A 13,075-nucleotide genomic window follows, 5' to 3' on the forward strand; every position below is an offset into this window, starting at 1 on the left:
CAAATACAGAAAAATCGCGAATAACTTTTTCATGTGTTATTCGCTGTTTTCTATTAAAAACCATCGTGAATAGGGTGAAACCGCGAATAACAAGGTGGGAGACCTGACCTGTTCCTGAAGGAGGGGATCTGATAGAGACTTTTAAATTGCTAAAAGGAATTGACATAATGGAGCAAGCTCACTCACCAACAGGGGGAAAGGATGGTGAGCAAGAAACAGCGTTATTCACATTGGCAAATGTAGCCCAGTCTCAGACCAGAGGTCATGGACTGAAGCTGAGAGGGGACACGGCCAGGACAAACGTCAGAAAGTTCTGCTTCACACAGCGAGTGGTGAACGCCTGGAACTCTCTCCCGAAAGAGCTGGTGGAGGAAACCACCGTTCTAGGATTTAAGGGAAAATTGGACGCACATCTTCTTGCAGAAGACATTGAGAGATACGAGTGACATTGTATTCGCCAGGGTGTGCCTGGCTGGGCCTCCGCGTGTGCGGAACGCCGGACTAGATGGACCCCGGGTCTGATCCGGTGCAGGCATTTCTTATGTTCTTATGAGGGGCAAAACACGGTGAAGAAAGTGCCGAGAATCGGCGATTTTCTCTGTAAACCCTTAGAATCGGTGATTATGCAAGCTGATGTCATTTGGGAGGAGGAGCCAGCAAGCTAAAAACCGTGAATAATCGAAACCACGATTGCTGAGACCGTGAATATGGAGGGAGACGTGTACAGTCGTAACAGAAATACTGCACAGAAATTACAATACAGAGAATAAAATATATTACTTAAGAGATTTGTTTAGAAAATGCATATACAGGTATGTTTTGTAGGTGTGTGTGCACATATATGTGTCATGTACCTTTGTCTATAAGTGGCTAGGCGTTTCAGGCAGCACCTCAATTCACCTTATGGCATCAACATGCATTAATTTCACACTTTCCCCATCTGTTCCTGTCCCTCGGATGCAAAGCTGAGTACCATACAAGTTAAAACAATGTACATTCAATGAGGAATTTGAAAAAAAAACAACAAAACCCCCCACAAATCATGGCTCGAAATCCACTTCCTCTTAAGAGGAAATCCTTCGTTTATTGCTGGAGTATTTTTAGTACTTTAAAGCGGTGGTGGCTTTGCTGCACGCTGACCCCGCGGGCAAAAAACTGGTTTGTGATTTTTTTTTTCTGGTTGTTTCAAGAAATGCAGGTGTTTCCCCACCTCTTGTTACGAACTGAATTTGCTCCTTTAGAATACGCTTAGTTGTTACTGCGGCCAATAAAAAAACAAATTTGCAGAGCTGATATATTTTTTAAAAGGATAACGAATGTTTACAACGTGATCTTTGGTGAGCTTTGGTGATTTCTAAGCACCCTTCAATGGTTAACATCTGGAGACCATAGAAATCATGAATAGTTAAACTAAACTATAACTTAAGTTTATAGATCGGGTCATCTCCAAGAATATAGAACTCGTCTGATCATGATAATTGGTTAAAATAGAAAAAAGAAAAGAAAAAGGAGGAATGAACCAGATGACGATAAAAAGGATTAAGAGAAGTGATTTGTTAAATATTTAGAAAATAATCATGTTTTCAGGGTTCTACGAAATAATTGAGAAGAATTTAAATCTCTTATCGTAAGTCGAATTTCATTCCAAATCTTCGTAAATTCAAACATGTAGGAATTTGTCAATTTTCCTGTAGATCTAATTTCCTTAAAAAGAAGGAAACGAAAGCTTTAATCTTGGTTCGCTCCAAACTAATGGCACCAAAGGTATAAAGATACCGAATAAGATTTTCAAGACAATGCACTTTTCTTTTCTTTCAATGGCCCAGCAGTTTGCCCGGGACTTTCGGGCTTCCAACTTTAGATGAATCAAGGCTGGAATCTAATCTATGAATCTTCATTTACCTACATAGGGCAGATCTTCCCAAACCGGGCCACAGATGGAAACATAGAACATGATGGCAGAAAAGGGCCACGGCCCATCTAGTCTGCCCACACTAATGGCCCACCCCTAACTACCTCCATGAAGAGATCTCACATGCCAATCCCATCTTTTCTTAAAATCTGGCACGCTGATAGAAACATAGAACATGACGGCAGAAAAGGGCCACGGCTGGGTCTTTTTCTCTGCCATCATAGGGTCACGGTCGCAAAAAGATTGATAAGCAACAAAGTGTGGATTTCTCTCTCATTGTTATACCTCCCACCACCTAAATAACTTAGCCCAGTTACTGCTGAAAGTCTTTGGCTGACGGCCACAGGAACCTGTCACCACGTCAGTACACTTGAATCTTTCAAACACTTATAGCAAGGAATCAGCTCGCTCCAGTGACTACTTTTAACTCATGCCATTTTTGACAGTGCTCCCTTTTAGACGTGTTGCCTCCACAGACCCAGTTAGAGAGAACACGAGCTCCCGTCACATACGGGACATAGGGTCCCAGAAAAAGGAGGACGGATTGGGATACCCGGGTTTTATTTCCACAGAAAGCAACGGAAGTATAAACCTGGTTGTCTCAATCCATTCTCCTTTTTGTAACCAGATGTTGCAAAGAGCGATCAAGTTGACCATTTTAGTCTGGCTTCATACATATGACCGCCAAGAAAACTGTACAGGCTGTGCCTTGTTAAACATTTCAGCCATAAACAGAGCAATCGGTAATGGTACCACTGCACCACTTAACATGGGATCAGTAAGCAATCATTCCGAAACCCCTTATGCAGCTGGCCTTACAATTCTCTTGTACACCCCCGGGAGCAGGCCATGTTTGCAAGAGAGTGACGTCTCACCCCCAATGGGAACCCGTCCAGATCGCCCTGTTCCCTGTGCGGTAATGCGTGACCCGTATTCTGATCAGGGCTGTGGCCAGGAGCCTCAGGGGGATTGGACGGGAGCAGCGGAAAGACTTTCACAAATGATGACTTAGCAGTAAACAATTTCGTTGCTAGAAGGTGTTTGTGTGCATTTCTGAGTGCACAGGAAGTCACTGTTCAAAGAACTCCCGTTTGCATTATTATCACAGCGACCTGCTGAGGAAACCCCTCAGCCAGCAGACTTCTGGTTTATACAAAGCGGCCGTGCCAAGTCAACCCCAAAGGACCCCCACACTCCCATCAGCTGAGTGGCAGAGCGTATGCCTCTAGTCCGATCGGAGATGTTTCCACACAGCAGTGCCCAGCTGTGGATTTGAACTTCTGGACCTCTTGGACTATGTGTGCATTCATATAATTCAGGAAGGAAGCATGAATTTCATATATATATATATATATATATATATATATATATTCAATGGATATGTGATGTCTCCTGTGATGAGTGCAGAGGAGACCTGACCAATGGGAGAACTGGTAAATCTGATAAATCTGCAGGCTCTACTTTCACCAGAGACCACGCTATACAGAGTTCATCACAAAATAACCCACCAGTTTTTTCAATTAATTGTTGCAGCCAGGGTTATCCCTTTCACATCACATCTCGAATGAAGAAAGTGCAGAGGACAGGAGGAAACAAACAAACAAAAAAATCTGCGTTACAGTAAGTGCTAAAAATATTTAAATAAAAATCACACAGCACCTCGGTCCGTTGCGGGTGGCTCTTGACAGGCCAATGAGGTGTAAGGTAAGGTTGACAAATAAGACACACCATTTGGAAAAGAGATTGCAGGGGCAAGAAGAAAAAAAAAAAACCCCAACCCCTCCTGCCCCTCAAAAAAAAAATAATCAAGGGATAAAATAAACCTTCCTCAGAGTTAAAATTCATTATTTACTCACCAATCCTCATATTATCCCTCCAGAAACATTAATCTGTCTCCTTGTGGTGCCTCCTGTATGCCTAGGGGCGGCCATGTTAGCTAGAAAGTGTCTATAATGTCACACACATACACACACACATACACACACACAATGCAGTGTACAGACCAATCAGATGCGGTGCAGTTGGCGACACTCACTCCAAACCAATCAGATGCGGTGCAGTTGGTGACACTCACTCCAAACCAATCAGATGCGGTGCAGTTGGTGACACTAACTCCAATACGATTGCTTCCGTGGGGTAAAAAAGGAAGCTAAGGTTACACCCCCCCCCCCTACAAGACCTCTCATTGGAAGGGTCGATGACAGATAAACTACTGTTTGCTACTGTGACATCACAGGTTACCCACCATCTTTGACATTACTGTAAACCCAAAAAGCTGTCCCATGGCTGCTCCCATGGAGAAGAAAGAGAAGCTGAGGGAATGTCCCCCTCACGGCAGATAAGCTGTTGCCTGTTATTCTACATCACAACTACCCACCAGCTAGGGAGTTGCTACAACCCCAAAAGCTGCGACATCACACCCAGTCAGAACGGTTCTGAAAATAGGAGACCCACAAGACAAAATACGGTATATTAAACACTGAATGGCTTATTCAGCTGATAAAAATAAAGTGCTTATCCATAATACTGACAAAAAAATAGTGCCAAACCTCCAAGGACTGTCGCTAAATCTAATCCCTTTCTCTCACCAATGAGACTTTTGCTCCGTAAACTTCTATTAATGGGTATTTCTTCTGAAGGTTATCCCTAGAGGGTACCTAACCCACAGTCCAAAGATCCTGAGGTCCAGAATAGGCCCAGATTCCTAACATGATATTCTCGATAAGGATCCTGCCACAGGGTGACATGACAAGCTGAGGGATGTGGGACCAGGCTAAAGTCTACTTCCATGAAAGAGCTCATTGGTTTGGTTATAAGTTCAAATCCAGGTGGAAAAAAAAAAAGCGCCAAGTGATGGGGACAGAAAGTCCAGACAGAGACTATAGCTGGACAACCGAGTGTCTAAAAATATCCTGTGAAGATTTATACCATGTTGTCACTGGAAGCAAGCCTAGCCTGCTACTGTAACACAACCGACTCAGACTGGCCCGGGGGCAGGGTACTACGTTTAATTTCCAACTCTTTACTGGTCACAACCTATAAGCAAGCATGAACCCTTCCAACCACCTTTACTGGAGAAGAGGCGTGCATCTGGAAATCCAAGATGCCTCTGCGTCTCCTAAAGCAGGACTGGTTTTCCTCCATTCCATATACGGAGATAGAGCTCGTTGCTTTCCTACGAAACTCAACATGACACTGTCACATAATACATGGTCTCTGGGAAAAAACGGGACCCCTTGCATAGTTTCAAAATACTTTACAATTATTTAAACATTTAGCATGACCTTTGAAAATACATTAGTATAATGGGTTTTTTATAAGTTGAGTTCAGAATATCTTCCTCCAACCTTGACGCATCCACAAAGTCTTCAACGGCACTGATTAAATGCTCGTTTGCTAAAACAAATCTTAATGGGCACGTCCTGAATGACGTCACTGTGAAAACAAGGATCATCCAATTTTTACAGCATCTTGCAGTAACACCTGTCGATTATAACAATAATACATTTTTGGGGGGATTATTTAGAAGAAGGTTGGAGGTCCTGCTTTTTTCCGGACACCATGTACAATGGAGGTAATACCAAGCCTGGCCCAGGTGACCATGCACTCATGCTCAAGCAGTATTGTTTCCTAAACACTTGGAAAATATTGATAGAGTTCACCAAAACAGATCGCAAGACCTTGGGGCTAGATCCTACTCATCAACACAACTCTGATGTCATTGCCAGGTCCTTGTAGTGAGGTGAATTCTACCCTAACATGTGAGGCTGTCTTTGAATTACCTATCTGACCCCTCTCCTTTTAGGTCTTTCTGATGTACCCAACCCTACAGAAGAACCCAATGGCTTCGACTGCCTCTTCCATCATATGTCTTTGACACAGAAAGTGAATGCTTATGGAATAAGATTAATCCAGCTACAATAAAATATTCCTTCTCTTCCTCCTACCAAGATCCTATATGGCCTCCCAGGGATGTCAAGGGCTTCACCAGACAGGGTTTTCTAAACCTTATTGAAAATTCAGATACATTCAATGGAAGCTCAGATATGTATAATGTTGGAAGAGACTCCAGCAAATTACAGAAACCTAAAGAACACAGCATCTACTCCCGGAACACATCACCTGTCTATGTTCTTCCATCAACAAAAATAATACTTTTGGCAACTGGTCCTTCCCTGTAATTCATTAAAAATGTAAAAGATAATTCACAAGGTAAAAAATGATATATATCACACGATAATACACCATTTTCACCTCAGTCTATCTGTGCAAACCTAAAATCAAAACACAAGATGGCTTCTGCCCACTGGGCTTTAGTTCCACTGATCACACGGGCCACGGAGCTAAGCAACATTGATACGTGCTGGCCCAGAGAAATCCACATTAGCCAGTCATAACTCACATGGAGCTCTCTCCCAGAATTGGCAATGGCAGATATTTTGGTTGGATACTAGTTAAGAGAGGGAGCGGGTCACTCTGTATGCCCCCTGCTAGAAACACCTGTACTGGGTAAAACACCCTAACACATTTCAGCAGTGTTAAGATCTAGAGGACACATCCTAGAACCTTGCTCCTATCAATTAAAGTCTCAGTGACAGTAGTAACGTCTTCCCCGTGACAGCAACAGTAGAATGAATAAAGTTGCCACTGTCACTTTAAGCTCTTTCATCTGTCATTGTCCATAGCCCAAATACACCAGTAAGGCTGGACCTTGTATAACCTAGACCTCATGAACAAAGGGGATCTCTAAGGAGTGACTGTTAGCTCCTAGTTGTATGAAAGGTGAGAACGAAAACCTCTCTACTAGAGTCAGGGAAAGCCACGGTCCCCAGTTCACAGGCTACACTGGAATGTAGAAAAGCCTCACACAGCTGAGTCAGTTATTTTCTGCTCTGTAATTTCTCCTCGCACCTCTGACCCACCTCCCTTCCCCTGTTCCTCAGCTGTTAAATTCTCTCACACCGACTGTGTCCGTGCTTTAGTGTCTCGTTTCTCAAACCTGTCCCAGTCTTGAACCCCTTTCCCTCAACTCAGGGCATGACATCAGAGCTAAATTCTAGCTAATCCGTTTCTAGGAGTAAATCTAATACCTTTAAACAACAAAGGGAGAAACACTGTGATGGAGAGAGTCAAGTCAAGATTCTAGTAGGAATATCTCGTAGGATGTCAGTCAGTGGAATGGTTGGGTCAGAGGAAGAAACAGCCATAAATTGCTCCAATTGTCATGTCACTGAACAAGAATCCATCGTACTGGAAAAAGGAAGGTGCATTGTGCGATAACATCTTGCCTCTAGCCTCTCCTTGCCTGATGTATCACTATTACTGAGCTTGGTCTCAAGAGAATCTTCTGTGTAGTCATTTAAGCTCAACCCAATACCTTGACTTGATCACCTCCACAAAGGTAGTCCTTCACTAGATTCCTTTCAGACAATAACCTTCTTCCAAGAGTTACCCCAAGGCTCACAGGCAAACATTGATCTGCTTGGAAAGTTCTCGCTCCAGATCCAAGATCAATGCATCAAAGTCTTTTAGGTTCAGTCGGGGGCTGAAGGGACTCTCCAAGTCCACGGCCTCTGAGCCCTCCACCAACGCAAAATCTCCTACAAACAGTGTCTCCCTCTGGTTCAAGAAGCCTTCCCTTAGGTCCAGAACCAAATTTTCCTCCTCGTTCTCACTGTCCGTGGCGGCCACCTCATCATAGTCTGCATCTACCATGCCACCAGCAGGCAACAAGAGGTAGTCTTGTCCGCATATACTCCAGTCGCCTGCATAGCGGTTGGTGGGTGGACTCTCCAAGCCACGGCAACGGTTGCGGGCCACCACCTCATTCTCCAAGATGTCCAGAGCCAGGCAGGGTGGATCCTTCTGGCGAAGACAGCTGGTGGATGTCAATGGCACCCTGGGCCTCAAATTTGAAATCTTCCATCTCGGGTCTGGAAAAATGAAACAAAATGAAGATAATTAAAACGTAAGCACTTTATAATCACTCTTACTGGGGTGGGGGCAGAATAAGTCAGTGTGGGAATCAGCAGTGCTACTTGGACAAAAGTCAAGGTGAAGTATCCACCAAATTCGTTCACTCCCAAGCTTTTCAGAATGGGTAGAACAGTTCTCTTTTTCTTTTATACGATTCCTCTTTAAACATGGCCATAGGCTCCATTCATTCTATCACTAAGTAGTCTCTGCTTCTGGAAAAAGTACATATTGGCCAAACGGAAAGAGGATTAACGAGAAGGGCTCCCCACTACTGATTAGTGATCCAGCATCTTATTATGGGCTCAGCAGTTCAGAGGTGTGTGTGTGTGGGGGGGTGAGACTGGGGCTCCTTCTTCTTAGGGACAGCAGGTCGAGAGGGCTGTCTCATTAGGACTGAAGAGGAGTCTCTCTCATTAGGAACTCAGCAAGTTAAAAAGGCTCTTTAAAACCAACGGGGTAGAAAATTTGGAACGGTTAATCCCTCTGTTACTTACTTGGCCAGACCTGTAGAAGGTAATGGAGCACCTCAATGTGTCTCTTGAAGTCAACTGCATTCACAATGTCCTCACAGTGTGCGTAACTTCGGGTTCTCTGCCGCGAGGGATCCTGGTTTTGGTTGAGCAGCACAGGTCCAAAGCATACCGCAATGTTCTGGGAAGTCATCCGATTATACTCATGATAAGAAGACACCAGACTCAGATGATCCAAGAGGGTGGTGAGAGTGGCCTAGGAAGAGAGGGACTTTCAGCCATAAAATAATAAGAACATAAGAATAGCCTTACTGGTCAGACCAATGGTCCATCAAGCCCAGTAGCCCATTCTCTACGCTATCTGCTCTTACCACATCCTCTGGCAACGCGTTCCAGAGCTTAAATATTCTCTGAGTGGAAAAACTTTCCTCCAATTGGTTTTAAAAGTATTTCTCTGCAACTTCATCGAGTGTCCCCTAGACTTTGTAATTTTTGACAGAGTGAAAAATTGATCCACTTGTACCCATTCTACTCCACTCAGGATTTTGTAGACTTCAATCATATCTCCTCTCAGCCATCTCTTTTCCAAGCTAAGGGCCCTAATTGTTTTAGTCTTTCCTCATACGAGAGGAGTTCCATCCCCTTTACCATCTTGGTCGCTCTTCATTGAACCTTTTCTAGCACCACTATATCTTTCTTGAGATAAGGAGACCAGAATTGAATGCAATACTCCAGGTGAGGTCGCACCATGGAGTGATACAGGGGCATTATAACATTCTTAGTCTTGTTAGCCATCCCTTTTTTAAATTTTATTTATGATTTATAAACAGAAGTTAAACATAGGAACAATTATCCCTTTTTTAATAATTCCTAGCACCCTATTTGCTTTTTTGGCCACTGCCACACATTGGGCAAAAGATTTCATCGTATTGTCTACGATGACTCCCAGATCAAGCAGGACTTTTGCCCCAAGAGCATCAGCCAATAGCAACACTTCTGTTATTGAGAAAGACATGGGGGAAGCCACTGCTTGCCCTGGATCGGTAGCAAGGAATGTTGCTACTCTTTGGGGTTCCGGAATCTTGTTACTCTTTGGAATTCCAGAATCTTGCTATCCCTTGGGATTCTGTATGGAATATTGCTACGCCTTGGGTTTTGGCCAGGTACTAGTGACTTGGATTGGCCACTGTGAGAATGGGCTACTGGGCTTGATGGACCATTGGTTTGACCCAGTAAGGCTAGTCTTAAGTTCTTATGATAGAAAAATACAACCCAGTTGTGCCACTGCCAGACCCAACGTAGTAAAGGACAGCAGATAAAGACCTGAATGGTCCATCCAGTCTGTGCAATGGTTACATGCATTATAAATTCGTGATTAAATTGTCTTAAATTTCCAGGCCATAGACTGTAGAAGCCTGGCCAGTAGAGTAGGTTCCAAGTGCTGGAGTTGCTGTTGAAGCTCCCTCCAGCCTACCTAAACCATCCCAAATTACTGGAATTCCCAAAGCCCTCCCCAGCCCAGCCCAAACCAATAAGCCGTATACATTGTAATTCGCTGCATTTTTTAAGATTCTACTTACTATAATTTCACTGACTATCTACATATTGTAACTCGCTTATTGTCCAGCTCTCTTCAATGTGACCCGTCTAGAAGTCGCAAGATTATGGCGGTATAGAATAATAAAGTTATTATTATTATACGGGACACAAACCGTGTAAATCTGCCCAGTTCCAGTCCTAGTTCTTCAATTTATACCCTTCTCTTTCAGATTAGAGATCCTCTGTGCTTTTATATAATTCCGTCACCGTTTTGCTCTCCATGACCTCCCTGTGGAGGACGTTCGAGGCATCCCCCACCCTCTCTGTGAAAAAGAACTTCCTAACATTATTCTCGAGTCTACCATCCTGTAATCTCAATCCATGCCCTCGGGGTTTAACCTTTTCCTTTCTTTGGAAAATATTTGGTTCTGTCTTAATACCTTTTAAGTATTTAAACTTCTGTATCATTATCTCCCCCTGTTCATCCTTTCCTCTAGAGCAGTGGTTCCCAACCCATATAGTGGAGGTGCCAGGCATGCAAATCTGCTCCATGCATATTCATTAGGGCTATCCTGAAAACCCGACTGGCTTGGTGGTCCTCCAGGACAGGGTTGGGAACTACTGCTCTAGAGCAGTGGTTCCCAACCCTGTCCTGGAGGAACACCAGGCCAATTGGGTTTTCAGGCTAGCCCTAATGAATATGCATGAAGCAAATTTGCATGCCTATCACTTCCATCATATGCAAATCTCTCTCATGCATATTCATTAGGGCTAGCCTGAAAACCCGATTGGCCTGGTGTTCCTCCAGGACAGGGTTGGGAATCACTGCTCTAGAGTATGTTTATTGAGATCTTCTAGTCTCTTCCAAAAGCGCCAGCCTATGGCAGCACTCCCTCTAGAGAAGTGGTTCCCAACCCTGTCCTGAAGGACCACCAGGCCAATCGGGTTTTCAGGCTAGCCCTCATGAATATGCATGAAGCAGATTTGCATGCCTGTCACTTCCATTATATGCAAATCTCTCTCATGCATATTCATGAGGGCTAGCCTGAAAACCCGATTGGCCTGGTGTTCCTCCAGGACAGGGTTGGGAATCACTGCTCTAGAGTATGTTTATTGAGATCTTCTAGTCTCTTCCAAAAGCGCCAGCCTATGGCAGCACTCCCTCTAGAGAAGTGGTTCCCAACCCTGTCCTGAAGGACCACCAGGCCAATCGGGTTTTCAGGCTAGCCCTCATGAATATGCATGAAGCAGATTTGCATGCCTGTCACTTCCATTATATGCAAATCTCTCTCATGCATATTCATGAGGGCTAGCCTGAAAACCCGATTGGCCTGGTGTTCCTCCAGGACAGGGTTGGGAATCACTGCTCTAGAGTATGTTTATTGAGATCTTCTAGTCTCTTCCAAAAGCGCCAGCCTATGGCAGCACTCCCTCTAGAGAAGTGGTTCCCAACCCTGTCCTGAAGGACCACCAGGCCAATCGGGTTTTCAGGCTAGCCCTCATGAATATGCATGAAGCAGATTTGCATGCCTGTCACTTCCATTATATGCAAATCTCTCTCATGCATATTCATGAGGGCTAGCCTGAAAACCCGATTGGCCTGGTGTTCCTCCAGGACAGGGTTGGGAATCACTGCTCTAGAGTATGTTTATTGAGATCTTCTAGTCTCTTCCAAAAGCGCCAGCCTATGGCAGCACTCCCTCTAGAGAAGTGGTTCCCAACCCTGTCCTGAAGGACCACCAGGCCAATCGGGTTTTCAGGCTAGCCCTCATGAATATGCATGAAGCAGATTTGCATGCCTGTCACTTCCATTATATGCAAATCTCCCTCATACATATTCATGAGGGCTAGCCTGAAAACCCGATTGGCCTGGTGGTCCTCCAAGACAGAGTTGGGAACCACTGCTCTAGAGCAGTGTCCCGCAAACTTTCTCAAGCTGCAGCACGCTAAAGGTGGTGGCCACAGCTCGAGGCACCTAGAAATACGCGGGCATCGCCGTGATGAAGTCACTTGCATGTGTGTTGTCATCACGCCAACATTCACCCACGCGCGAAGGCCCTTCAGATGGGCCCCAGGACGCTGCTAGAGGCACGTCCTGTAGGCATTCAGCCAGAGTCAGCACCTCTCCTCCTCCCCTGGGCGCCCACAGTTTGCGATACCCAACAGCAGCATTTCCGCTCCGTGAGCGCAACCCAGTGGCAGAACCTCAGCTCCATAACCAGAGCCAACATTAGATCTTTTGATGAACTTTGTTGGAATCTTCCAGCATTTCCGGTTTCTTTACATTAGCATAATCTCACACAAGATCAGTCACCCTGCACCAAGGGTTTTGAAATTTCTCCAGCAAAGCTTTGAAACCCCAAGAAGGAGTTAGACATTAATCAGAAAATTAGCAATAGGTTAACCTCCCATCTGCACACTTAAGATTTTACATACTACCTTGGCTGCAAAATTAACTAGATTCACTAAGCAAACCGATCGTGTACCGATCGGTTTGCAAGCCCTTTGCGACCCGATTTCCCTCCGACCCGATTCACAAACTTGTGTAGCGATCCGATCCCGATCCGTGCATGCAAATGAAGGGAATCGGCATGCAAAGCAGGAAGGACGCAATTCGCTACCCTTTTTTCCTGACACACCGACTGGCTGGCCGATCAAGTACGAGCGACTGGTGAGGATCAGTCACTTGTGTTAAAAAACTGCCCTCGGCCCCGATGCTCCTACTCTGGCTGCCCTGCTGAAGGTGCTATTTTTTCTGTCCAAGGCTCCACTCGGAGTGCTGCCTGCTCCGACTCTTCTCTCTCTGGCTCCATGACTCTCCTGCTCTCTGCCTGCCCTGACTCTCTCTGGCTCCCCCATCGCGCTTTCCTGCAGCACGAGCCCGTGGTTTTTAACCCGCTTTAAACCCAAGGGTTTAAACTACGGGCTCACACTGCGGGGAAGGGCGGCAGAGAGCAGGAGAGTCGGGGCCAGTAAAAAAAAAGTAAACAAAAAAAAAAACAGACAGCAAACACATGCACGGATCATCTACAGGCAAAGTAGATGGTCTGCGCATGCGTCGGGATCGCAGATGGGCGGATGGGGGCGTGCCTCTGATCGCCCCCATTTGAATGTTTATGGTTCCTGAATCAATCGTCCCTGCCCGGATCAGACACGGATCGGTCACGATCGGGCAGGT

At 45.0% G+C, this 13,075-nt stretch overlaps 1 protein-coding gene across 2 annotated transcripts in view; it reads right to left on the minus strand.

Moving 5' to 3' along the window:
- Window positions 1–1,097: 1,097 nt before the first annotated feature.
- SYDE1 (synapse defective Rho GTPase homolog 1) overlaps window positions 1,098–13,075 on the minus strand; it is a 48,410-nt gene continuing 36,432 nt past the window's right edge. For both annotated transcript variants that reach the window (XM_033924393.1, XM_033924394.1), the window contains exons 7-8: window positions 8,383–8,614; window positions 1,098–7,845 (exon numbers count right to left, since the gene is read on the minus strand). In XM_033924393.1, coding sequence (XP_033780284.1) covers window positions 7,373–7,845; window positions 8,383–8,614 — 705 coding nt within the window. In that variant the 3' untranslated portion in view covers window positions 1,098–7,372. The remainder of the gene's footprint in view (window positions 7,846–8,382; window positions 8,615–13,075) is intronic.

This window comes from Geotrypetes seraphini, chromosome 16, assembly GCF_902459505.1.
Source record: "Geotrypetes seraphini chromosome 16, aGeoSer1.1, whole genome shotgun sequence".
Classification (NCBI taxonomy): Eukaryota; Metazoa; Chordata; class Amphibia; order Gymnophiona; family Dermophiidae; genus Geotrypetes; species Geotrypetes seraphini.